Source organism: Leucopleurus acutus, assembly GCF_964270905.1.
Source record: "Leucopleurus acutus genome assembly, chromosome: 19".
Lineage (NCBI taxonomy): Eukaryota > Metazoa > Chordata > Mammalia > Artiodactyla > Delphinidae > Leucopleurus > Leucopleurus acutus.
In genome coordinates this window covers 51,183,833-51,208,634 of record NC_139161.1, presented here as the reverse complement: position 1 = coordinate 51,208,634, position 24,802 = coordinate 51,183,833, and the positions used below count along the sequence as shown (strand labels likewise).

At 59.9% G+C, this 24,802-nt stretch overlaps 3 protein-coding genes across 6 annotated transcripts in view; 2 read left to right on the top strand and 1 right to left on the bottom strand.

The window, feature by feature from the left end:
• MINK1 (misshapen like kinase 1) overlaps positions 1-18,427 on the top strand; it is a 47,947-nt gene extending 29,520 nt beyond the window's left edge. Inside the window, exons 2-33 of one of the 4 annotated variants that reach the window (XM_082861737.1) lie at positions 1,482-1,547; positions 3,151-3,207; positions 3,299-3,424; positions 5,436-5,546; positions 5,965-6,055; positions 6,453-6,583; positions 6,877-6,931; positions 7,072-7,150; positions 7,404-7,579; positions 8,045-8,114; positions 8,476-8,686; positions 10,339-10,455; positions 11,222-11,410; positions 11,606-11,779; positions 12,090-12,350; positions 12,795-12,880; positions 13,038-13,148; positions 13,295-13,407; positions 13,564-13,649; positions 13,879-13,906; positions 13,994-14,171; positions 14,560-14,665; positions 14,749-14,886; positions 15,078-15,186; positions 15,514-15,681; positions 15,788-15,931; positions 16,133-16,267; positions 16,456-16,556; positions 16,639-16,788; positions 16,873-17,032; positions 17,122-17,261; positions 17,590-18,427. In XM_082861737.1, coding sequence (XP_082717863.1) covers positions 1,482-1,547; positions 3,151-3,207; positions 3,299-3,424; positions 5,436-5,546; positions 5,965-6,055; positions 6,453-6,583; positions 6,877-6,931; positions 7,072-7,150; positions 7,404-7,579; positions 8,045-8,114; positions 8,476-8,686; positions 10,339-10,455; positions 11,222-11,410; positions 11,606-11,779; positions 12,090-12,350; positions 12,795-12,880; positions 13,038-13,148; positions 13,295-13,407; positions 13,564-13,649; positions 13,879-13,906; positions 13,994-14,171; positions 14,560-14,665; positions 14,749-14,886; positions 15,078-15,186; positions 15,514-15,681; positions 15,788-15,931; positions 16,133-16,267; positions 16,456-16,556; positions 16,639-16,788; positions 16,873-17,032; positions 17,122-17,261; positions 17,590-17,673 — 3,951 coding nt within the window. In that variant the 3' untranslated portion in view covers positions 17,674-18,427. The remainder of the gene's footprint in view (positions 1-1,481; positions 1,548-3,150; positions 3,208-3,298; positions 3,425-5,435; positions 5,547-5,964; positions 6,056-6,452; positions 6,584-6,876; positions 6,932-7,071; positions 7,151-7,403; positions 7,580-8,044; positions 8,115-8,475; positions 8,687-10,338; positions 10,456-11,221; positions 11,411-11,605; positions 11,780-12,089; positions 12,351-12,794; positions 12,881-13,037; positions 13,149-13,294; positions 13,408-13,563; positions 13,650-13,878; positions 13,907-13,993; positions 14,172-14,559; positions 14,666-14,748; positions 14,887-15,077; positions 15,187-15,513; positions 15,682-15,787; positions 15,932-16,132; positions 16,268-16,455; positions 16,557-16,638; positions 16,789-16,872; positions 17,033-17,121; positions 17,262-17,589) is intronic. The other 3 variants (XM_082861736.1, XM_082861735.1, XM_082861734.1) reach the window with 3 other exon arrangements.
• Positions 18,428-19,114: 687 nt separating this feature from the next.
• On the bottom strand, positions 19,115-23,518 carry CHRNE (cholinergic receptor nicotinic epsilon subunit; the record flags this gene model as incomplete). Its single annotated transcript, XM_082861145.1, has 12 exons — positions 19,115-19,264; positions 19,382-19,488; positions 19,578-19,764; positions 19,850-19,964; positions 21,213-21,327; positions 21,405-21,605; positions 21,985-22,085; positions 22,389-22,544; positions 22,674-22,783; positions 22,901-22,945; positions 23,065-23,207; positions 23,473-23,518. 12 exons carry the CDS (start codon positions 23,516-23,518, stop codon positions 19,115-19,117), a joined length of 1,476 nt encoding a protein of 491 aa, XP_082717271.1.
• LOC309975571 (uncharacterized protein C17orf107) lies at positions 20,158-21,057 on the top strand (the record flags this gene model as incomplete). Its single annotated transcript, XM_082860752.1, is given in 5 exon segments — positions 20,158-20,223; positions 20,355-20,429; positions 20,433-20,552; positions 20,634-20,879; positions 20,959-21,057. Coding segments are annotated over 5 exon segments (606 nt in total).
• Positions 23,519-24,802: the final 1,284 nt, after the last annotated feature.

The window sequence follows — 24,802 nt, the reverse complement described above, 5'->3', positions numbered from 1 at the left end:
AGTCCAGCTTCCTCTCAGTTGTGTGAGGAAGATGAGGCCCCAGACAGTTAAATACTTGCTCGGAGACACACAGCTCCGTTCCCGCTAGAAAGTCACTCTCCAGCGCTCTTGCCTCTACTCCAGACTTGAGTGCCGTCGATTGCTCTCATGGCGTGTAATCATAAACCGCAGCATGTCCATGGTGGGGTGCTTGGCCTGTCTGTAAAATCATAAGGCCCTTGAGGGACCATCCATGGTTCTCATATACCATTGAGATCCCCATTGTCCCTAATTGAGGACTTGTGACGCAGTCAGTGCACAATAAGTATTCAATGGATAAATGAAAGACGGTGAAGTCACCTGACAGGTCTCCCCTGATTAGGGCCCAGCCCAGCGCAGGGCCGATATAGACACTCACTCAGGCAATATTTATCGGTTGGTTAATGATGGGGCAACTTCAAATACCCGGCTTAGGTGCTGGGACTCCCTTCCGTGAGCAGCGGGGGGCCATGCCCGTTCTGGGCAGAGGAGTAAGATCAGGAAAGTGCTGTTTCTGGCAGCAGCAGCAGAAGGCAGGATGGCGAGGCGGGCGCTCCGGGAAGGAGGAGTGAAGGGATGGGTCTGGGGTGGCACCTTCAGGAGTGGAGAGGAGGAGACAAATGGGCATCTTGAAGGGAGAAAGGACAGGGTGAGTGTGAGGTGGAGAAGGAAGGGAGGGAGAAGAAGATGCTGCAGAGGTGGACTTTGGTGAAGATTGTGCTGCTATTAAGAAGCAGAGGGCCCTCCCTGGTGGCGCAGTGGTCAAGAATCTGCCTGCCAATGCAGGGGACACGGGTTCGAGCCCCGGTCCGGGAAGATCCCACATGCCGCGGAGCAACTAAGCCCGTGTGCCACAACTACTGAGCCTGCGCTCTAGAGCCCACGAGCCACAACTGCTGAGCCCGGGTGCCTAGAGCCTGTGCTCCACAACAAGAGAAGCCACAACACTGAGAAGCCCGTGCACCGCAAGGAAGAGTAGCCCCTGCTCACCGCACTAGAGAAAGCCCATGTGCAGCAAGGAAGACCCAATGCAGCCAAAACTAACTAACCAACTAAGTAATAAAAACTAAAATGAAATAACTTGCGCCAGGCACCGTCTTAAGCATTTTATGGGCATCGCCTCGTTTGAAGTTGACCCCAGCCCAGAGGTGGGTACTCAGGTATCCCCGTGGTGCAGACAAGGCCACAGGCTCTCAGTTTGTCACCAAGTGTGGACGCAGCCGCGTGTCTGGATAGCCAGAGGGGCTCTGACTTCCGTTTTCTCTCCCCTCCTTCTGACTTTTCCCCTAGAACATGAACTCTGGCCCAGCCCCGGAAGAGGGCACCTGGCCGCCAGGCCCCCCTGCAGCCCCACGTAGTCGTGTTCACCCTCGTCTCCTGGTTGAATAGCTCTTCCGTGTTTCTCGCTACATGGCCCTGTTCTGAGGTGCTGGCGCCTTACTCTTCCTCCCTCCCCCCCCCAGGACCCTGCTGGAATCTTTGAGCTGGTGGAGGTGGTCGGCAATGGAACCTACGGGCAGGTGTACAAGGTGAGGCTGTGTGCAGCAGCGGGGCCCACCCCCATGGGCCTCCTCTGGAGCGGGCCCCAGCCTGGAGATTTGAGGGGGGCGGGGGGCCCTGGCAAAGGGCAGCGGAAGGCCAGGGAGGGAGGGAGAGGAGAGGGATAAACGTCATGAGGGAAGGAAGCAGCAAGAAGTGGGGTGTTCTGGCTGGGCTCTGCCTGAGGTTAGAACTAGTCCTGGGTGTGGCAGGAACAGTCTGGAGCTGGGTGGGGTCTGGGACAGGGACACGGAGCAGGGGGAGGGGTCTGCGGACGTGTGCGTCGGAGCTCAGAGGTGCAGTTTTGGCTTCTCCTGAGACCAGACGACCCAGGGTCGGTGGGACCTAGTGGGTAACCTGCAGAGGGGAAGCAGCTGTCTGGAGCTCCCCTGAGTGGCCTGCTGCAGGGCTGGAGCCCGCGCTCAGGCCCTCTGCGTTTGAGGCCGCCTCTCCCCCCACAGAAGTGGCATTTCCTTGACCACTGATTGTGGCTTTTAGCCTGGCCAGCCCAGCCCTTTCACGTGGTCTGACCACTGGTCACACTTGACTGCGGGGAGGCAGTTGCAGCAGAGAGATGTTCAAGGCAGGTGCTGCCCCAGAGCACATACCTGGCTGCCTTGTCTCCAGATATGATGCTCGGTCTTTTCACAAGTCTCCTCTGCATCTCAGGGGCCTGCGTTTCCTGGGTCACTGGGACCACCCGCCTGTCTCTTACCCTTCTTCCCTGTAAGCTTTGGGAAGCAGGCGCCCCCCCATCCCCCCATCTCTTGCCTAGTTGTTGCCATGGAAATAGCAGCTCTGTGTTCTACTGCTTCTCTGGGCTTGGGGTCGTGAAAGACTGCTGAGGATAAAAATAATCCATGGCTGGCAATACCCCGACCCCACTCTTTCCCAGGAAGCCTTGGACTTTCATACCCAAGCCTGAGATGGCTCCTGCTAGGAATTTCGGAAGGATGGGGGGCGGTGGGGGGGGATGGCAGGGACACACTCTAGAAGAAGTCTCTTCCCATTAGCACTGGTGATGGCATTGACATGTCAGTCAGCCCTTCTGTGTTCCTCCGAGTTCCCTAAAATCTCAGCTCTGTTATTTCCTGTGGACAATAATAAAAAGCCTTGTGGGGGTGGTGATTCTGGGAAAGGCCTCCTGACCAGAGGGGACGGATCAGGAAAGCACCCAGGCAGTTTGTCTTGCACAGAAGATGCTGGAGAGGCAAAGCCCTCCCAGCCTCGTCCCCCAGCTCCCTCCAGCTCCGTCTGAGGATGGACAGGTATCTTTTACTCCCCATTCTAACTTTCCGACTGGGACGTCTAAGCCAGAGTGCCTGGAGCAGAGCCCAAGGGTCTCTCGCTCATCCCTCTTGAGCATTTCAGGGGAGGAGACCCTTCATCTTTATCCAGCGTAGCACTTGGAATCCAGCCTCGGTGGTTTTCCTGCAGCCCTCTGTCTATGACCAACCCATAAACTGAGGTGTCTAGCCACCCCGAGGGGCACTTTGTAGGACAGAAGACAGCCAAAAGTTGTGGCCTCTCCCATATTAAGCCCTTCCTGAGCATAGACCCTGATCCTTCCATGCCTGGCTCTCTGTCCCGCAGGGTCGGCATGTCAAGACCGGGCAGCTGGCTGCCATCAAGGTCATGGATGTCACGGAGGTAGGGAGCTGTGTGGGGCAGAGGGAGGGTCAGAGCATTGAGAAGGGGGCTGGGAGGGACTCTCAGGGCTCACCTCCCCGAATTCACCTAGGATGAGGAGGAAGAGATCAAGCAGGAGATCAACATGTTGAAAAAATACTCTCACCACCGCAACATCGCCACCTACTACGGGGCCTTCATCAAGAAGAGCCCCCCTGGGAACGACGACCAGCTCTGGGTGAGCCGCGCCCCTGGCCTGCCCACCTGCCCCTCCCCCAGTTAGTCCATCCATTCTCCCGCCTTTGTGCACAGCTCCTGGGAAAGCAACACATCAAAATATTTGTGAGTGTTGGCAAGACCCGAACCCCTCCTGGCAGTGCACAAAACTGTGGACGATTACTCAGCCACAGCTTGCTGTAGCTCTTTTGGGCCTCCCCCAGATTCTCTCCTGGCCAAGAACATTCCTAAGAGTCGTCGCCCTCCCTAGCCTGGGCACTGGTGCCAGCTGATTCCCCAGCCTCACCCTTTCTGGTGCTCAGCCCAGCACAGAGGAGAGGGAGAAGGGAGCACAGCCGTGGCTGGGGGGCTGGGGCTCATGCCAGGTCCCCCCTCCCAGCAGTTGCCAGACCAGTACTTATTGAGCACCCTCTATGCACCCTGCACAGATAGTCGTGAGTTGTGGTCCCTGCCTCCAAGGCACTTAGTCTTTTTTTGGGAGACACACACACACACACACACACACACACACACACAGAGAGAGAAAGGTGAGTAACACGTCAGGTAGTGTGTAGTGGGTGATCATTGAGGGCTAGAAGCTGAGCGCTAGTGACCAGGTGCCCCGCTGTGGACCTGATGGACACCATCCTCCCCTCCTCCCCCTGTGCTCTGCTGTGGGAGTTGGAGGCCCCAGATGCAGGCCGTATGCAAATTACCTCTAGTGTGCACACAAATATATGTATCCCAGCCAACATTTTTTTTTTTGCGTTAGATGCGGCTTTTAGAAAATGTACGGTGAAAACATTTGGACAGGCATACTGATCCCCTGGGACTTTTTTGGCCGCTGCCTCTGGGTCCCTAGAGGAGACCAGCCGGGAGCTCTTCTCATCTCCCTGCCTCGGCCCTGCCTGTTTGCATAGTTTCTGCCGAAGTCTCCCAGGTTCCCTCTTGCAGTTCTTTGGTAGCCCCATGCACTGTTTTGTCTCTAGCAGACCTGGGGACTTCTGACTCTTAGCCCCTTTCTTCTCTCTCGGTCAGGAATTGGCCAACTTTTTCTGTGAAGGGCCAGCCAGTAAATATCTGGGGCTCTGTGGGTCATAAAGTTTCCAACAACTATTCACCTCAGCCATAGATAATGCATACATGGGAATAGGAGCGTCACTGGATCCCCAAAGATCTTTATGTAAGACACCAAGGCTGGAATTTCATCTGATTCTTCCTTTGATATTTTTAAAAATTAAAAAAATTTTTTTGGCCGTGGCATGTGGGATCTTAGTTCCCTGACCAGGGATCAAACTCGCACCCCCTGCAGTAGAAGCATGGAATGTTAACCACTGGACCACCAGGGAAGTCCCCTTTCTTTGATTTTTTTTATTCCAACCATTTAAAAATGTAAAAACCACGCTTAGCTTCCTGGCCGTAGACTGCCGACCCCTGCTCCAGAGGAGGGGTTCTTAGCCGACCCCTGCTCCAGAGGAGGGGTTCTTAGCCGACCCCTGCTCCAGAGGAGAGGTTCTTAACCGACCCCTGCTCCAGAGGAGGGGTTCTTAGCCGACCCCTGCTCCGGAGGAGGGGTTCTTAGCCGACCCCTGCTCCGGAGGAGGGGTTCTTAGCCAACCCCTGCTCCAGAGGAGGGGTTCTTAGCCGACCCCTGCTCCAGAGGAGGGGTTCTTAACCGTTTGGGGTTTATGGACCCCAGTGAGGATCTGATGGAAGCTTCGGACCCTTCCCCAGGGAAGATGCACAAACCCACATCATTTTGTCTGCAATTTTAGGGATTCCTTGGGCTCCTGCTCAGGACCCAGACCATCTCCCTCAGCCCGCCCACCTTGCCTTTCCCAGGTGTGTCCCCTTCCCCTTTCTTCCCTAATCTCAGCAAGTTCTGTAGCCTTTATGAGGGGTCTCACGGCCCCTGCTCTCCAGCTCATACCAGTTCTGGCCCCAAGGACTCCAGTCCTCCTCCAGGGCCTGGCAGGGGAAGGAGGCCTTGCCTGACAGATGCTTTTCCTTCCGGTGCCTCCCTGGGACCATAGCTGGTGATGGAGTTCTGTGGTGCTGGTTCTGTGACAGACCTGGTGAAGAACACGAAAGGGAACGCCCTGAAGGAGGACTGTATCGCCTACATCTGCAGGGAGATTCTCCGGGTGAGTGCCAGGGCCCTCCCCGCCTCCTCCTCCTGGGCCAGCCCCTGTGGAGTGTCTCCCTGGACGTGGACCCTCCCCGCACGCACGGGGAAGGAGATGGAGCTGTGCCCTCTTGAAGGAGCAGAGGGCCTGATGCCGGTGGGGGTGGAGGCTGAGTGCCAACCTTGGGGAACACTCAGAGGAAATGGGCGCCTCTGTTTCCCAGCACCGCCCCTTCTCCACCTGCAACCTGGCAGCTGGATTCTCCAGAGCCACCACTCTGAGGAAGCTCCCCGCAAAGTTCAGCCTGTACTTGGGCCCCTGGGTGGAGAGGGGCAGCTCCCTCAGCCCAGCCCAGCCCAGACTGATGCCTCCCCCTCCCCTCGGCTCACATCCTTGTCCTCTAACACCAAGGCTCCTTCCCCCTCTCCTGCCCCAGGGTCTGGCCCATCTCCACGCCCACAAGGTGATCCACCGAGACATCAAGGGACAGAATGTGCTACTGACAGAGAATGCCGAGGTCAAGCTAGGTACGCCGACGCCCCCTGACCTCCAGCACGGAATGGGCCCCGTTATTCATTCCCTCCGGTGGCCCAAGTCCAACTACCCATGGGCTGGGAGGTTTGCTCCTCTCCTTCTGCTGAAAATCACCCGAGAACTTGTTTTTCCTGCTCCCTGTTAGGTCCCAGGTGCTGTGCAGGCCCCTCTGGGGAGATGGGATTGTTTGGCTCCTTCCACCTGGAATGCTGTCCCTTGGTCCTTTCACCTTGGTTTTTCCCCCAGACGCAGGAAGACTAAGTCAGGGTCTTTGGGATGTTGATGGGGTGAAGAGATGGCCGGGAGTGGCCAGGTAGGACTCGCGGACGCCAGCACAGACGAGGGAGCAGACGTGGTGCTCCATCACAGCCTCTCCCTCTGTCCTCCCAGTGGATTTCGGGGTGAGCGCGCAGCTGGACCGCACCGTGGGCAGGCGGAACACTTTCATTGGGACCCCCTACTGGATGGCCCCCGAGGTCATCGCTTGCGATGAGAACCCTGATGCCACCTACGATTACAGGGTACGGAGCAGAGAGTAGGCGCGTGGAGGCAGCCAAGGGCAGGAAGGAGGTGTGGGGGCAGTGGGTGGATTGAAAAATAGGGGGAGCTTGAGCAGGTTGGGGAGCAAAATGACGACCTAGGGTCGTGTTAGCAGTGAGAGGTCGAGGAACGTTTTGTGGTCAGGAAAGTACGGATGGGAAGGTTGGGGGAGTTGGAGGACAGCGCAGGTTGGAGCACAGGGGCCTCAGGAAGGGCGTGGACCAGGAAGAGTGGTCGGGAACGTTCACCTGTCCCTCTTCTCTTGCCTCCACAGAGTGACATTTGGTCTTTAGGAATCACAGCCATCGAGATGGCAGAGGGAGCTCCCCGTAAGTGCAGAGCCTGGGAGAGAAGGGAGGGCCCAGAAAGAGCTAGAGGGAGGAGGTGGGTCGCGGGAGGCCTGTGGCGAGGAGGACTGCAGGCTCTTGGCCCGGCGGGAGGGGCTGATTGCGTCTCTTCCGTGCGCCAGCTCTGTGTGACATGCACCCCATGCGAGCCCTCTTCCTCATCCCCCGGAACCCGCCACCCAGGCTCAAGTCCAAGAAATGGTAGGTCTCTGCGGGGTTGGCGTCTAGGAAGGAGGCCCTCGGACAAGGGCTCCACCTCACCCCCTGCACCCAGGCTTGGGTCTGCACCAGAGAAGAGGGGGCGGGCGGGGGCGGCACTGCAGCTGGGGAGCCAGGAGCCTGGTGTTGGGATACGGGGGAGACAGGAGGGAAGTCAGGGTGGATTCCCCCCTTCCTCCTGGAATCACCCCCCTTCCGAGGGGGCCCTCCCAGTGTGAGCCCCCATCGTTTCCAGGTCTAAGAAGTTCATCGACTTCATTGACACGTGTCTCATCAAGACTTACCTGAGCCGCCCACCGACGGAGCAGCTGCTCAAGTTCCCGTTCATCCGCGACCAGCCCACCGAGCGGCAGGTCCGCATCCAGCTCAAGGACCACATTGACCGATCCCGGAAGAAACGAGGCGAGAAAGGTCAGTGGGCAGAGGGAGGTGGCGGGTCTGGGACACACACAGCCCCTGCTCCTCTTCACCAGCCCTGGCTCCTCCTGGCTCCCCTTCAGGCCCCCTTCCAGCCCCAGGTCTCCCTGTCCAAAGAGATCTCCTTTCCCAAACTTCCAACCCCAGGGGGCTGTTTCCTCTGTCACCACCTGATTTAAGTCCGCCTTCCACATGAGGGCTCATGCTGAGCACGTGCATGTGTGAGTGCATGTACACCTCCCACCGCATCCCCCCCACGGTGGGGTCTAATCCCGCATCTGTGTCCAGGCCCAAACCTGCGACCCACCATCACCTCGTTACTCCAAGGAGGCGGGTGGGGACCCAGGAGCGTGGCCATCCAGACAGACCTTATTGGTTATCCCCATCTAAGGTTTCCCTAGCCCAGGGTGGGGTCTGGGGCACTGGGTGAAGAAACAGCAGTGATCTCCCCCCCTGCAGAGGAGACAGAATATGAGTACAGTGGCAGCGAAGAGGAAGACGACAGCCATGGAGAGGAAGGAGAGCCAAGGTGGGCTTGGCAGGCGGAGGTTGGGGACCATCGCTTACCGTCTGCGGGGGCAACAGTGGTCCTTGGCTTGGGGACTCAGTCTGGGGGTGGTGGGCACAGACAGGTAGACCCATAAGGTGGAATCCCTGGGTGCTAGATGGAATGGAACGAACGAATGAGCAAGAGGTGTGCGAGGGGGATTCAGGGCTGCAGGCTGGGATGTTAAAGGAATCAGGGCCTGAAAGGGGGCAGAGGGAGGGCAGGTCACCCGGGAGTGGCCAGAGGCAGACCGTCTGGCCTGGTCGGGTGAAGCGCCCATTTAGGGCTCCCAGGGATGAGGGTGGGTTCTGACCCCGATCCTCCGTGTGCGGTCCTGACCCAGCTCCATCATGAATGTGCCGGGGGAGTCGACCCTCCGCCGGGAATTCCTCCGGCTCCAGCAGGAGAACAAGAGCAACTCTGAGGCTTTAAAGCAGCAGCAGCAGCTGCAGCAGCAGCAACAGCGAGACCCAGAGGCGCACATCAAGCACCTGCTGCACCAGCGGCAGCGACGCATAGAGGAGCAGAAGGAAGAGCGGCGGCGGGTTGAGGAGGTGGGGTGGGGGCGTTGAGGGGGCGGGGCACTCGAGGGGCGGAGGGTGTTGAGGGGGCGGGGCACTCGAGGGGCGGAGGGTGTTGAGGGGGCGGGGTCCTCCCGGAAGGGCCTCCTGACCAGGTTACTGGTCCTACCCCTGGTCCCCCTAGGACAGCAGGGAAAAGAGGGAGTGAGTGGGGCCTTCCCAGCCTCTTGCTCTCAGATTTGTATAGGAGGGCTCTGTCCCCTGTTAGGCGTACCCGCCAGCCCTACGTGGGTGGTTGTACCATCAGCGTCCCTTCAGAGCAGAGATTTTTCTGAAAAGCCACACTGTCCCCCCTCCTCGTTTCTGCACGTAAACGTCCAGTCCGGGTTTGTCTGCTCCTTTACCTTCAGTCCCGGGGAGCTGGGGGTCTGTGTACTAACACTTCAGTGCCCTGGGCATCGGTCTCTCCAGCAGCTGCTCCCTTTGAACATGAAGAAGATCCTTCTAAAGACCCTCCTTTTACCTTTGGTTGTTTAGGCTTAAATTTGCTTTGTACAGGCTTGTCAATCGCACTCATTGGAGGTGGGTGGGAGAAATTCATTTTAATTTATAGGGAATCTTATTTATTTTTGAGAATCTCATTTTTAAATAGGGGCAGTTTTTTAAATCACCAACTTAAAAAATACTTTGTATCTGATGCATCTATATTTAAATTTATTTATTTTGGAGGGGTCATGGTGGGGGAAGAAGAGGTGTATAGATTGGTTAACATTTTGCCTTAAATGATGGATTTTTTGTTGAAACAATTACATGATGCCAAAGTTCATGGAGAGCTGAACTTAAAAGTTATCTAAGCAATAGGAGATAGATGGAAGCATCTGCACTGCCCATGTACTACTCCCCAAAGTGGGCCCCTATCTTGGTTGAACAAAAGAATGATTTGCAGGAAAACCTAGTAAAAATTCTTCTTAATAAATACTGTATTCAGGTAGCAGAGTAACCAAAAATTGTGTCTACCAAGGTGTTTCCTGAAGCAGGCCTGCTGGATCCTTAGGGCTTGTGCTCTTTCTTTCTTTCTTTCTTTTTTTTTTTTTAAGCAGAAAGATTGTGAAAGTTATTAAGTGAATGTGACCTGGGCTAGTAGTGATGCAGCCCAGGTCACATTCACTTAAGGTTGCCGGCCAGGTCCCGAAGTTGCTTCTCTGTGCATGGGCCCCTGGTGCCCTCTGGTGGCTGAGGGCTAGCACTACGGCCCACTCCCTTCGGGCTTTTGGGCCGAGATTTGAGAGGCCAGGAGTGGGGCTGGGGGGCGGGGAGGTTGTTGTTGACTTTAGGTTCTGTTTGTTTGGTGGAGGAGTGGATAGCAGACAGTTTTATGCAGTTCGGCCCGCCCAAGGGCAGTAGTCAACCTCTCAGTGGCTGTAGGCTGAAGCTCACAGCCACCTTAGACACAAGTTTCTCGCAAGCCAAGCCCCCCGTGGGCGCTTACGTGAGGGTAGATAGGTTTGTAGAAACAAGTTGAAGCCACCCTCTCTCACCTCCATCCCCAGTGAGATGGAGACCAGCCCGCACTGTCCAGTAGGGATCCGCTTTCCAGAAGTGGGCCGGGGTGGGTCCGCCTTCTGGGGCTGTGCTGTCCCCGTGTCTGGTGCAGCCCTTAAGGCCACACGACTCTACCCCCACAGCAACAGCGGCGGGAGCGGGAGCAGCGGAAGCTGCAGGAGAAGGAGCAGCAGCGGCGGCGCGAGGACATGCAGGCCCTGCGGCGGGAGGAGGAGAGGCGGCAGGCCGAGCGGGAGCAGGTACAGCGCCCCCAGCGCACGCCCCCAGCGCACACCGGACACCCCACCCCACCCCCGCCCCCGCCCCCGCTGCCTGCCTCCCCTGCTCCCCAGCCCCCTTCCCCTTCTCCCCCTACCCCGAGATTCCTCCTATCTTTTCCAGCTTCACTCTTTCTCTCTGTTCTCTCCCACCCTTCAACCCCCCACCCTGGCTCCCTGCCCTCCTCCTGTCTCTGTGCCTTCATTCCCATCTCTTTGCCCCACCCCTGCCCCCTGGCCCCTGCACCTTCCCTCGTGGGGCCTGCACCCCGGCTTCCTCCTCATTCCCTGCTCTCTGCGGGGCTCATCCCACCCCCAACCCGGCCTCTCTATTACTCTACCGCCTCCTCATCCTCACCCCACTGACCCTGTCCGCCCACTCCTCCGCTGCCGCCGCCGCCCCCCTCTGCCTCTCCCTCTTTCCCTGCCCTTTGCCCCCCACCCCGCCCCCCCAGGAGTATATCCGTCACAGGCTAGAGGAGGAGCAGCGACAGCTCGAGATCCTTCAGCAACAGCTGCTCCAGGAACAGGCCCTACTGCTGGTAACGGGGTCCCCAGCTTCCTCTGGGAAGATGCGTATTCAGTGTCTCTGCTGGAATGGGATGGGAACCCTTCAGGGGAAGGGATTCACCCCAGCATCGAGGGAAGACATCGCCTCTCTAGGCAGTTGGAGAAAAGGAAGGGCATGCGTGCTCTAGCTTCCGGGGCCACACCCTGCTGAGCCCTCTCTCCCTACCCTTGGGCCCAGGAATACAAGAGGAAGCAGCTGGAGGAGCAGCGGCAGTCGGAGCGCCTGCAGAGGCAGCTGCAGCAGGAGCACGCCTACCTCAAGTCCCTGCAGCAGCAACAGCAGCAGATCCTGCCCGGGGACAGGAAGCCCCTGTATCATTACGGTCGGGGCATTAACCCTGCTGACAAACCGGCCTGGGCCCGAGAGGTACTCATTGCCCCCTTTGCCGCCTGAGACTCCATCCGCCTGGGGCCTGATAGCTGCAAGCATGGTCCTTCCGCACAGGCGGGCGCTGGGCAGGGGAAAGGGGCACGCGGCGCAGGTGGAGGGCTGGAGAGGTCTGGACCTCGATTTTGAGAACAGGACAAAAGTTGTCTTGCTTGGCATCCTCTTGCATCACAGGTAGAAGAGAGAACGAGAATGAACAAGCAGCAGAACTCTCCCTTGGCCAAGACCAAGCCAGGCAGCACAGGGCCTGAGCCCCCCGTCCCCCAGGCCTCCCCTGGGCCCCCAGGACCCCTTTCCCAAACTCCTCCTATGCAGAGGCCGGTGGAGCCCCAGGAGGGACCACACAAGGTGAGTCTCTCCCTGTTCCTGTCTTAACACGCAGACGCAGGGGGCCTCATGCAGCACAGCTACATCTCGTGTACACACATGCACACGCCCTTAGCCAGGGATCACAGACCTCAGGATACGTGGGCAGAGACAGGCGGCTGCACACATCTGTTTCTGTGTCTTACCTGTTCTTGGGCTCTAGGAGCCCCTTTCAATGGATAATTGGAAGCCAGAGGCTTGATTTGCCCCTTCCTCCCAGCCCAAGCCCCAGCTCCCAGGTGGGGACGTGCCACAGAGCAGGCAGCCCACCCTCCCTGGTCTCTCCCCGCAGAGCCTGGTGGCACACCGGGTCCCACTGAAGCCATATGCAGCGCCTGTACCCCGATCCCAGTCCCTGCAGGACCAGCCCACCCGAAACCTGGCTGCCTTCCCAGCCTCACACGACCCCGACCCCGCCGTGCCCGCACCCACTGCCACGCCTAGTGCCCGAGGAGGCGTCGTCCGCCAGAACTCAGACCCCACTTCCGAAGGGCCTGGCCCCAGCCCGAACCCCCCAGCCTGGGTCCGGCCTGATAATGAGGCCCCTCCCAAGGTAAGGACAGCCCTGCTGAGCCGCACAAGGGCAGAGAAATAGTACGGGAGGGGAACGGAGGGGGAGCGGGCGGCAGGCGAGGTAGACATGGGTTGGGGTTGGAAGGGAACAGAAGGGCGAGGCGTCTAGCACGGCGCGTCCTGCAGGCGTTACCCTGATGTCTGGTGGGCGGGCCGCCACCCGAGTGTGTCCCGGTGATTCCGTGGTGCATATGGGAGTGGAAGAGTGCCCAGGGTGTCTGGGGAGCGCCAGGGGCCAGACTTTCTGGGTCAGATCCCAGCTCTGCTGTTTCTCAGCTTCCTGACCTTAGACAAATTCATTAGCTTCCCCGACCTCAGTGTGCTTCTCCGTAAAGGTGGGGAGGGGCCCTTCCAGCATCTCCATGAGGACAAGTGTCCGCCAGGCGCCCAGCACAGAGCACTGACTCCTTTCTTCTCTCCTCAGGTGCCTCAGAGGACCTCATCTATCGCCACTGCCCTTAACACCAGTGGGGCTGGAGGGTCCCGGCCAGCCCAGGCTGTCCGTGCCAGGTAACCCCTGGGTGCGGGCAGGCGGCAGCCCAGGGAGCGGCGTGGGGGGCAGAGGGGAGTTTGCCAGGTTACCCGCCTAGGGGTGGGCAAGCCCCGACCCAGTCACCTCAGCCCCCTCCCTGCCCCCGCCCCCGGCACCCCTGTGCTCCCTCCACAGACCTCGCAGTAACTCCGCCTGGCAAATCTATCTGCAAAGGCGGGCAGAGCGGGGCAACCCCAAGCCTCCAGGGCCCCCTGCTCAGCCCCCTGGCCCGCCCAACGCTTGTAGGTAATGGAGTTGTCCCCCCACTACTCACTCCCACCCCCACTTCTGCCACCTGCTTCCTCCTGGTGATGGTTCCCTCTGCGGTGCAGCTCAGCCTCCCCAGGCAGAGACACCCCGTCTCCCTGACCCTGCCTCTGCCCCTCCCACAGTAACCCTGACCTCAGGAGGAGCGACCCTGGCTGGGAGCGCTCTGACAGCGTCCTCCCCGCCTCTCACGGGCACCTCCCCCAGGCTGGCTCACTGGAGCGGAACCGGGTGGGAGGTACGTGCACAGGCCTCACGGGCAGCCTCCATCAGGGTGGACCCTGCCTTCGGCTGCTCCCAACTGGGTGGGGGTGGGGTGGGGAGCGGGCTGGGCTTGAGGCCACCCCCTGTGCAGGTGTCAGTGACCTCCCTTCCCCCACCCCGCCACCTCTAGCCTCCAAACTGGACAGCTCCCCCGTGCTCTCCCCTGGGAGCAAAGCCAAGCCCGATGACCACCGCTCGCGGCCAGGCCGGCCCGCAGTAAGTCATCGGGTGGCACCTCCGGCCCTGCCTCCTCCCGGTTTGGGGCTTTGGGGCCGATGTGGAGCCTCTTGAGCCCCAGGGAGCTGGGTTCCAGGGTCAGGGCCTTCATTAATCTGTGACGGGAGGGTCTGTGGGCTAACAGGGGGACGCTTCTCAGTTACTAACCTTTCTTAACCTCTCTCCTGCCTCTTCCTGGCTGCCCTTTTTCCCCCACGGCCCCTCCCAGAGCTATAAGCGAGCCATTGGTGAGGTTAGTGAGCAGGGGCCTGCTGGCGGGAGCCCCTCCTGTTACCCTGCCCTTCTCTGGCCTCCTTCGTACCACCGCCTCTCCCCTCACGCAGCTCCTCCCCTGCAGGATTTTGTGTTGCTGAAAGAGCGGACCCTGGACGAGGCCCCCCGGCCTCCCAAGAAGGCCATGGACTACTCGTCGTCCAGCGAGGAGGTGGAGAGCAGCGAGGACGACGAGGAGGAGAGCAACGGCGAACCGTCGGAGGGGAGCAGAGATACCCCTGGGGGCCGGTATGGGGCATCCTGGGGGCGGGGGAGTTGCAGCCAGCTTGAGGGAAGGTGGTTCCCTTTTCCCAGAGGAGGGTCCCCGGCTATCACTGCTGGTCAGTTCTTCCTCCCCTTCCCTAGAGAATGGGGTACAGGGCTGGGGGCTGGTGTCCCCAGCTCTCTCTCACTGTCCTGTCAGTCGGGGGGCCTCTTCAGGTGCCTCTGTGCGGCCAGCCCTCCCCGAGTGCTGGGCAGGGGGCAGGGGCTGCCGGGTGAGGGCTAAGTGCGTCGTGTTCCAACAGACACTGAAGGCGCCAGTCCTCCAGCTCTCGTCTGCTCCCTGTGGCATTCGGGTGGCACTTGGGTGGCAGGCAGGGCCTGGAGGGCCTCCTGACCTTCCTCTCTCCCACAGCAGCGATGGAGACACAGACAGTGTCAGCACCATGGTGGTCCATGACGTGGAGGAGATAGCCGGGACCCAGACCCCCTATGGGGGTGGCACCATGGTGGTCCAGCGTGTGAGTGGACCCCCCTGTTCTTCCCCAGCCTGCCGTGCACCTCCTTGGCCCCGGCACTGGCCCCCTTCTCTCTGTTCCTTTAGACCCCTGAAGAGGAGCGAAGCCTGCTGCATGCTGATAGCAACGGTTACACGAACCTGCCAGATGTGGTCCAGCCCAGCCACTCGCCCACCGAGAGCAGCAAAGGTCAAAGCCCCCCCTTGAAGGATGGAGGCGGTGATGTAAGTCGGTGAAGGTGGCTCCACGGGGCGAGAGGAGACCACCGGCCGCGGGCAGGAGACCCAGGGGCGCTGGGGGCGCTGTGGTCAGCGGGCTGGAGCCCCGGGGAGCTGGTTGGCCAGGTTACAACAGGAGGGGGAGGGCAAGGGCTGGGGTCTGGTGTGTCTGCCTCACTGCCGCCCCCACCCCGCAGTACCAGTCTCGCGGGCTGGTAAAGGCCCCTGGCAAGAGCTCGTTCACGATGTTTGTGGACCTGGGGATCTACCAGCCTGGAGGCAGCGGGGACACCATCCCCATCACAGGTGAGACGAGCGATCTGGAGGTGGCCATGGGTGGGCCTCTGATGACTGGGCTTCACAAAGCGGTCACGGCCTCCCCTGTGGCCTGAACCTGCCCTGGCACCAAGGGGCCCCCTTGACCCAAGAGAAAAAATGCTCAGTGGTGGCTCAGGGACTCGCATGACAGAACGAGGACTTTGCCAGTCCTTCTGGCCCTGTTTAAACTCCTCCAGGTGCCTCCTCCGTTCTCCAGTCTTTCCCTTTCATTCTGAGTATCCTGGGGTGTGGAGTAAAGAGAGACGGGGTGAGAGGGCTGCAGCCTACTGCCCGTTCCTCTCATCCTTCTGGCAGCCCTGGTGGGTGGAGAGGGCAGTCGGCTCGATCAGCTGCAGTATGACGTGAGGAAAGGCTCTGTGGTCAACGTGAACCCCACCAACACCCGGGCCCACAGCGAAACCCCCGAGATTCGGAAGTACAAGAAGCGCTTCAATTCCGAGATCCTCTGTGCGGCCCTTTGGGGTAAGCCAGGACTGGGAAGGAAAGGAGGGGCCTGGTGTGCCCCCATGCTCCTGGTCAGGCGAGGGCCTGGCTCTGCCTCTGATCTGCCCAAGGGCTCCTATTGCAGGGGTCAACCTGCTGGTGGGCACGGAGAACGGGCTGATGTTGCTGGACCGAAGTGGGCAGGGCAAGGTGTATGGACTCATCGGGCGGCGACGCTTCCAGCAAATGGATGTGCTGGAGGGACTCAACTTGCTCATCACCATCTCAGGTGTGTGGAGGGCAGGGCCGGGAGCAGGGCTCAGCCCCTGGGCCCTCCGTCACCACCTTCAGTCTGGGAGGAGGGTAGCCTTGGTCCAGGAGCTGGAAGGTGGGGCCGCACTTTCTCACCCCTCGTGGTTCGCACCCAAAGGACGGCGGGGAGGCAGAAGCTGGACCTCCGATGAGAGGGGTGTGTGTGTCTGTCCCTCAGGGAAAAGGAACAAACTGCGGGTATATTATTTGTCCTGGCTCCGGAACAAGATCCTGCACAATGACCCAGAAGTGGAGAAGAAGCAGGGCTGGACCACTGTGGGGGACATGGAGGGCTGCGGGCACTACCGTGTTGGTGAGGAGGTCACGACACAGTGGCCGGGGCACCTTTGTTTATGAGAAGAGAAAGAAACAGGGGCCTTGGCTAAGAAAGCCTTGTAGCCAGAGATGGGGGGCAAACAGTTGGGGGTACAGACAGACCTGTGGGAGGGGCTGCAGCGCAAGAAGGGAAGTTCCTGCATCCCTCTTCTTTCCTGCCCCCAGTGAAATATGAACGCATCAAATTCCTGGTCATCGCCCTGAAGAACTCTGTGGAGGTGTATGCTTGGGCCCCCAAACCTTACCACAAATTCATGGCTTTCAAGGTAACCCCAGCCTCAGCCCCCAACACTGTTTCGAGGTCTGGCTCCTCCACCCGCGTCCCCTAAGCTCTTCTGTCTTCCATAGTCCTTTGCTGACCTCCCACACCGCCCTTTGCTGGTGGACCTGACGGTAGAGGAGGGACAGAGGCTCAAGGTCATCTATGGCTCCAGCGCCGGCTTCCATGCTGTGGATGTCGACTCGGGGAACAGCTATGACATCTACATCCCTGTGCACGTAAGCTTGGCAGGGCTGCGGACAGACTGGGGCCACCAGTCTGTGCCCCAGACTTGGGGCCTCCAGCCCACCTTCTCCTCCCAGATCCAGAGCCAGATCACGCCCCACGCCATCATCTTCCTCCCCAACACGGATGGCATGGAGATGCTGCTGTGCTACGAGGATGAGGGCGTCTATGTCAACACGTATGGGCGGATCATTAAGGACGTGGTGCTGCAGTGGGGAGAGATGCCCACCTCTGTGGGTGAGTGAGGTGCCCGCCCTCCAAGCCTGTGTCCCCGACCGAGCTGGGCTGCAGCCCACTCACTGCCCCTCCACTCCCTTCCCCCCCAGCCTATATCTGCTCCAACCAGATCATGGGCTGGGGTGAGAAAGCCATTGAGATCCGCTCCGTGGAGACGGGCCACCTAGACGGGGTCTTCATGCACAAACGAGCCCAGAGGCTCAAGTTCCTGTGTGAGCGGAATGACAAGGTGGGAATAACAAGGGGCCCGGGCTCCTGCACTGGGTGGGCCCCCAGGACCTGGGCCCCTGGGCAGAGCTGGGGGAGGGGTGGTTCTGGGTCTTCCTGGAAGGAGGCCTCCAGGGAGCGCACTGTGTGGTCACAGCTTGCCCTTCCCTCGTCTTCCCTCTCTGAGAACTCTCCAGATTCCTTCATCCGGGAGGTCGGCCTGCTGCCCACTTCCCCGAGTGTCTCCGCCTTTCGGAGGGGCTGGGGGGCACTCTGAGGGACTCCGCTCTGCAGTCTCTCTCTCCCCCTCCCCCCGCATCCCTGGTGACTTCTGTTCCTACTCCACCCAGGTGTTTTTTGCCTCAGTCCGCTCCGGGGGCAGCAGCCAAGTTTACTTCATGACCCTGAACCGTAACTGCATCATGAACTGGTGACGGGGCCCTGGACGGGGCTGTCCCGCGTGGGCCAGCTCTCCCCCCCACACCCAGACTTCCCGGGCCGCCCTTCTTTTCCCTCCCTGGGCTTTGCTTTTACTGGTTTGATTCACTGGAGCCTGCTGGGAACGTGACCTCTGACCCCTGATGCTTTTGTGATCACGTGACCATCCTCTTCCCCAACATGTTCTCTCCCCAAAACTGTGCCTGTCCCAACTTCTGGGGAGAGGCACAGCTTCCCCTTACCAGGAATTGAGTGGGCCTAGCCCCACCCCCCCTTCTCCACTTAAGAGGAGAGTGCTTGGGGCTTGGACCCCATACCCCACTGCTGCTGACTCGGCAGGGCCCTGGGCCCCTTTATTTGCACGTCAGGGGAGCCGGCTCCCCCCTTGAATGTACCAGACCCTGGGGGGGGTCACTGGGCCCTAGGTTTTAGGGGGGTCACCAGCCACTCCAGGGGCAGGGACCATTTCCTCATTTTCTGAAAGCACTTTAATGATTCCCCTCCCCCCAAACCCCAGGGAATGGAGGGGGGACCCCGCCAGCCAAAACATTTACCCCTTTCCAACCCCTGTCTCTTGTAGCCTCTGCCCTTCCCTGGTGGAGGGAGGGAGCAGGGAGCGCTCACCCTCCATGCCCCCTTGCTTGCATCTGTATATAGTGTGAGCAGCAAGTAGCCCCGGCCCCTCCCTGCCCCCACCACTCCCCAATGTAGTGGCCTTGGAGATCTCCGTTTGTTAATAAAGACCATTCAACCAGCTCCCACCATTTCAGGCCTTACGTTATTCTGTTTTCTCTCAGCATCCCAGGTACTAGGCCAGGGCCCACCAGCATTGCTGGGATGAAGGGGGCACAGTGGTGTGGAATCTGCAGTCAGTGAGCCTTGGTGGAGAGGGGGTGGATAGGCACTGCTGGGCCAAGAAAACCTAGAGGAAACAACTGAGGGAGGGCGAGGGCATCCTCAGGCTTAAACCTGTGGGGCCCTGCACAGGGGCCATTTGGTTTCCACCCACTCCAGCCTGGCCAGGCCATGAAGGCGCCTGGCTCGAGCCTCTCTATATGCAAGTCCTGCATGGGGCGGGGTCACTCCTGTTTGGCAACAAATGGATAAAGATCTCTTAGAGGCTCACAGGGCTAGAGGGTCACATGGAGCTGGGACCCAAGAAAAACTGGGAGGTCGGGAAGAATGAATTGAGGATGGTTCTTGCCTTCCGGAGGGCTGACATACAAGAGCCTTCCTGAACCATCTGCCAACTCCGGCTGCTGTCTGCCCGGTGGCCAGACCTACGTACGTGCGCACATACGACTCTTGCGAGGCTGAATACAGATTTATCGTTGGCAGTACGAAAGGATCGTAATAAAGCAACGGGAGCAACTTGTTTTCCAGATTTCCTCCTGGAGATGGGTGGGAACGTTTGTCACCGTGGCTGCAGGCTCACAGCTACATACAGGGCGGGTAGGGCAGTTCGGGCACTTGGTTGAAGTAGGCCCCGAGGAAGATGAGGCTGGAGCCAACAAGGAAGAGCACCAGAGCGGCCCAGAAGCAGATGTTGTCGAGGGCCTTCCCCATGCGCACCCAGTCGGACACCTCCTGGGGAAGGGGCGGGCAAAGCTGAGTCCCTAAAAGCAGCAGGAGCCTGGTGCACGAGTCAGGGAGAGCGGAGGCCCCCAGCAGCTCCTCACCCAGCCTCTCCGGCTCCTGCCCCACCTCGCCGGTGGCCTCCTGGTCTCGCGTGCTCTCGGCCACGAAGTTCACGGCATCCACACAGCAGCGGATCTCGGGGGCGGCGGCGCCCAGGCTCTGGCAGAGGGCAGCTGGTGGGAGCGACCCCGGGGGGTGGGGGGTGATTAGGAGCCTCTCCCGCTGCAGGTGCCCCCATTGGCCCGCTCGGACCACTGCTCACCAGTCCAGGTCCTGTGCCGGTGCCTCTGCCCCTCAAACATAAGCTCGCTCCGCGGCTTTTTCAGTATCAGCTCCTCCGCGCGGAGCAGCAGGCCCAAGGACGACGCCCGCCTTGGGGGCGAGGCGGCCCGGGAGACCTCGGGGGGTGCGCCCGAGCCCAGGAGTTGGGGCAGCAGCTCCAGTAAGACCTGGGGTTGGGTGGGTGAGTGGGCGGCTGGGAGGTTAGCTCGAAGCCCCACCTCCCGCCCGGAGCCCCCTCCACCCGGTGCTTACGTGGCGCAGCCGCGGGGACATGGCGTGAGTGGTGGGCGTCCGACAAGACACGTTGAGCACGATGACGCAATTCATGACAATGAGCGTGGCAACCACCATGACGAAAATGAGGTACCTGAGGAGCCCAGAGTTCGTGACGTCGCAGCCTCCCCACTTCCCCTGAGCCACAGAGGGGGCCACTAGTCCTCTAACCTCACAAACGCACCTCTCCGCAAGGGGTGGAGTTACGCCCCTTAGCTGCTGCTCCTCTGCGGGGCCAGACGCGTCCCCCCCCGCCCTTCTCCCCCCTCGCACCGCCGGTGGCAACCATGAAGGGGACCCCCAGCTCCCTGGAAACCCTGCTGTGGGTCTGCCACTTCCACAGCTCCACGGAGGTGCGCCTACGCCGATACCCACCCTCCACCCCCAAGGGTGACACCTTGAAACGCTCTGGGAAGGTTTCCAGCGTCCCCCCATTACCTCTGACCCATGACCTGATGACCCCACAGTCCCTGTGCTTTTCCAGGCGGCCCTCCAGCCCCCACTTCTATCTTCCCTGGAACTTGTGGCCGCGGCCCATGAATATCTGGATCAGCGGTTCTGAGAGCCGAAGTCCCTGGAGCCGCGAGAGCCAGAGAAGCCGCCCGCCCCGAAGCCCACCCTGGGGCTGGTGCTAAGAGAAGCCGCGGCCACCGTAGTGAACTTCGGGGCCACCTCGTTAGAGGTGGGGTGCCGGGGGTGCTGAGGAGGGGCAGGGAAGGGGGATCGAGCGGCAGGAGCAGGGACCTCTGCACCCCCGCTGCAGATCTCAGCCCTGTGGGTGCAGCAGGAGGTGCGGCGACTAGACGCCGGGGATCCGGGTGGAGCCCTGGCCCGGGTAGCCCAGGCCGCGGGGCAGGGGGCTCGGCAAGCGGGGTCTGCGGCAGGCGCGAGCGCCCGGCTTCTGCTCCAGGGGGCGCGGCTATGCCTGTGTGGACGAGGTCTGCAGAGATCCGCCTCATTCCTGCAACAGTGGCGACGCCAGCTGGGCCTCGGCACCCCCGGGGAACCGGTGAGTTCAAGATGAGGGGAGAGGTGGGGGCCAGGGGCGGCGGGGCTGGGTGGGCACTAAGCCGGCCCGCCCCCAACAGAGATACTCCGGAGACCTCCAGGTGGCGTCCAGCAGCATTACGGAGGACGGGGGACCGGAAAAGCCACCACCATCCCAGCCCCACCCCGCATCTAAATAAAGCCCAGGCGGGGATGAGGCAGCTGAGGCTTCTCCGAGTCATTAGGTTTGGGCCCCCCCAACGAGCCCCTTGGCTCCACCCCCTGCTCATCTGGCTCCGCCCTTCACACTGGCCACGCCCCACGTAGGCACCACCGGGATCTACTCTGCGCCCACCTGCCCAGCAGCGGCACGCTCAGAGATGTCTCTGGGATTTTCTGGGCAATTAGGAACAAGAAGACGGTCTGGGCGAGCAGGACGTTGATGGAGACGGTGCATTTCTGGCCGCCGGCTGGAGGGAGTACCTGGTGAGAGCAGGCCCCGCCCCCCAGGAGGGACCCCGGGTTTGGGGTCTGGGCGACTCCATACCCTGTGCCGGCAGGAAATAGGCGAGCAGTACTAGGCCCGAGATGAGCACGCAAGGCACGATGATGTTAATAACGTAGAAGAGCGGCTTCCGGCGAATGATGAGCGTGTAGATGACTTCGGTGTCCCCTGGACCATTATTAGAGCCACCGTCGTGAAGGCGGATCACCCCCGGGCAAAAGTCGATGGCCCACTCCCCGTTCTCTGCGGGACGGGAGGCGCGGTCAGCTGGCTCTCGGAGGTGGGGCGCGCTGCTCTGCTCTCCGTCCCCTCATCTGACCGCGGGGGGCCTGCAACTCCAGGCGAGGAGAGGATGCAAACCGTCTGGACAAGGGTGGGTGGGGCAGGTGGTCTGGATTGCTTGGGCTGGTCAGAAAGGGGCATTCCCGGAGAGGTTAGGGAACCACCACAAGCGAGAAAGCTGGACTAGTCCGACGATCAAGAGTGATTTCAGGAAAGGGTCAAGTTAAAGCAGGGTTGCCAAGTCAATCCCAGCATCGATGGTTTGGGGCAGCCCCACTCTGCAAGTCCCCTCTCTGGACCCGTCTAGAAGCGAGTTTTTTGGAGGAGGAGGGGGCCTCACCAGTATAGGCTTCGGTGTCGATATCTATGTTGCTGATGGTGTCGCCATCGTCGTCCACAGCAAAGACGAGCTCCACCTCTTCTGCATTGTACGTCTGCGAGCTGCGGAGCCGGGGCCATGACCCCCCCACCCCAGAGGCTGGGACTCGGGCCTCAGCCTCAGGCCCCGCCCTAGAAGGATCTGGCAGGGGAATTAAGCTCCACCCGTCAACCCAGGCCTCGCCCCCACACCTGGGTTTCTACACTTACTTCTAACCCGCTGGGGCGGCCTTACTCCATTCGAATGTCTAGCTCCACCTCCAGCACAAAGCCCCGCCCCGGATTAGAAGTTTCCCCCTCCCCCGCCCACACCTGGCCCCACCCCCCTGCCCCCGTAATTCCACAAAGGTCCGGGCCGCTTCCCACCGGAAAACAAGAGAGCAGTTCTGCCAGTCGAAAGGGAAGTAGGTGACCTCCACGGCGCAGATACTTCGGTAGATGGCCGGGGGCAGCCAGCTCACGTAGCCGCCCTCCGAGACCAGCACGTTGGCTTCATAGGCCACACCGAACTGGCCGTCGATACTGTGGGCTCCGGGAAACCAAGGGTTTGCGCAGATCTGGGGCCCCCTCTCCCTCCAAGCAACCTGCCCCAACCAGGTCCAGCCCAGCCCCCCGGGCCTCGGCTTCCCTCCAGTCTGGCCCCGTCCTCACTTGTTTTCCAACACAATCTCTGGCAGCCATACGAGTTCTGAAGGGACCCGCAGGGTTTCTATGCCCCCAAAATCGCCCTTGCTGTAGTTGAGTCGGTAATCATGCCAGTCCTAAGGGTGGGGGAAGGGGAGGGGAACGGAAGGACGTGTGCCTTGGTGCCCAAGAGGAGTTTGGGAGAAAAGGGTCCCCTGGACAAGACCTCACACTGTTCCCCAGACTCCACTCACGATTCCAATCCAGACGCTGGTGGTGAGGGTCTCCTCTTTCTCATTCTGCGGATGGGAGATTAGGATGATGGAAGCCAGCTTTAGGATAGAGCTCAGCGGTTGGGACCAGAAGTGGGACTTTAGGCTCAGAGATGGCGCTTGGGGTGACGGTGGGGGTATCTTACCAGTGAGATGAGGTTGGTCAGGGTGACTTTGAGGGTGATGGTGACAGTGTCCTCAGGCTTCTGCACTGGTCGGCGTCCTGGGTCATAGTTGTCGAAGAGGTGGTGGTAAAGACGCAGCTCCTCGTTCTTCCCTTCACCTCTGCCTGGGGGTGGGGCCAAGCAGTGGGGTCACTGGAAACGGAGAGGCTAAGGAGCCTCTCCTCTCTGCCTCTGGATCTGCATGGCTCTGCTTCTCTGTCTCTCTCTGTCTGAGGCTGTGTATTTTTCCGTGTCTGTCTCCCAAACCAGTGATGTGCCTGGGGACCAAATATCGTGTCTCCGTCTACACCTCAGTCTGTCTTTGTCCTGTCCCTTTATGTCAGTATCCTGTGTGTGTGTCCGACCACTTCCCCCGACCCTGGTCCATACCGAGCAGCTGCAAGAGGAGCAGGGCACTGAGCAGAGCCCCTGCCATCCCACGGTCTGGTCCCCGGGGTTATTCTGAGTTTGGCAAGCTCCGACGGGGGCAGGCCAGGGTGCTGTGAGTGTGGGGGAAGGGGCTGTTAGTGGAGGAGGGTGTTAGTTCCGGGCTGGGTTAGGGACTGACACCTAATCCTCTTACTACCCCCTACGGCGGCAGCCAGGGACATCCTGGCTTCTTCCAGAGGCAGCTGCCCCATCCTGAGTTCCCTGCCCTCACCCCATCCCAGCAGCCTTTGCCTGGGCTTCGGCCACCTCCCCAGCCACAGACCCCATCCCCTCATGACTGAAACAGGCCTGATGCAGGTGGACAGGTCTTTTAAGAAACACCTGGAACCACAAGCCTGGCAGTGGGGGTGGAGGGCCCTGCTTTCCAGTAATGCACTGGTGTCCTTTGAGTCAGCTGCCCTGTGCAGGTGACATCGCTTGCCGCCCATACTCACCACCACCCACAGCCCAGCCAAGGTCACGCTAATGCAGTTTCTGCCGGCAGAGTTTGGCAAAAGCAGAGCGTCCATAAAATCTGGTAATGAGACAGGTGGTCACAGGGGGTTAGTCTGCAGTAACAAACTCCACCTGGCAAAGGAGAGGGTGCCACAGTACAGGGCCCACCTTCTCCTGCAACCCATCCCCATGTCTGCCCACTCTCAGCCGGTCGGGGGCGGGGGGCGGGGGGCGGAGCACTCACCGGAGACATCAGTTTCTCATCTCTCTGCTGCCACCTTGTGGCCACATATGAAAGTACTGTCTTCCCCACCCCCAAACACACACACACACACACACACACACACACACACACCTTTCAGTCTTTCCTAAGTCTCCTTGGACCACCTTAGTCAGTCACTGGAAATGCTTATTTAAAATTCAGTTTCCTAGGCTCCATCCCCAAAGAATCCCAATTTAGTAAGATGGCAGAGATAGGGTGCCAGGAATCTGCTTTATTTAAGAAACTCCCCATGTTTCCTTACGGGGTAGGAAGCACTTTTTCTGCCTTACACACTGCTTCCTCACACCGATCCAGCAAAGCAGTTACCTTCGTCCAGAATGTATGAAAGAGGACTCCAGGTCAGGTCCAAGGTCACGTTACTGAGTCCAAGCGCCTCCTGCTCACCTCATGACAGGCCAATAAATCAAGTGACAAATTGTTGGGGCAAGGAATAGCAACTTTATTTGGAAAGCCAGTAGACCAAAAAGATGGTGGACTAGTGTCTCAATGAACTATCTTCCCTGAGTCAGAATTCAGGCTTCTCTTATGCTAAAAGGTGAGGAGGTAGTCCTG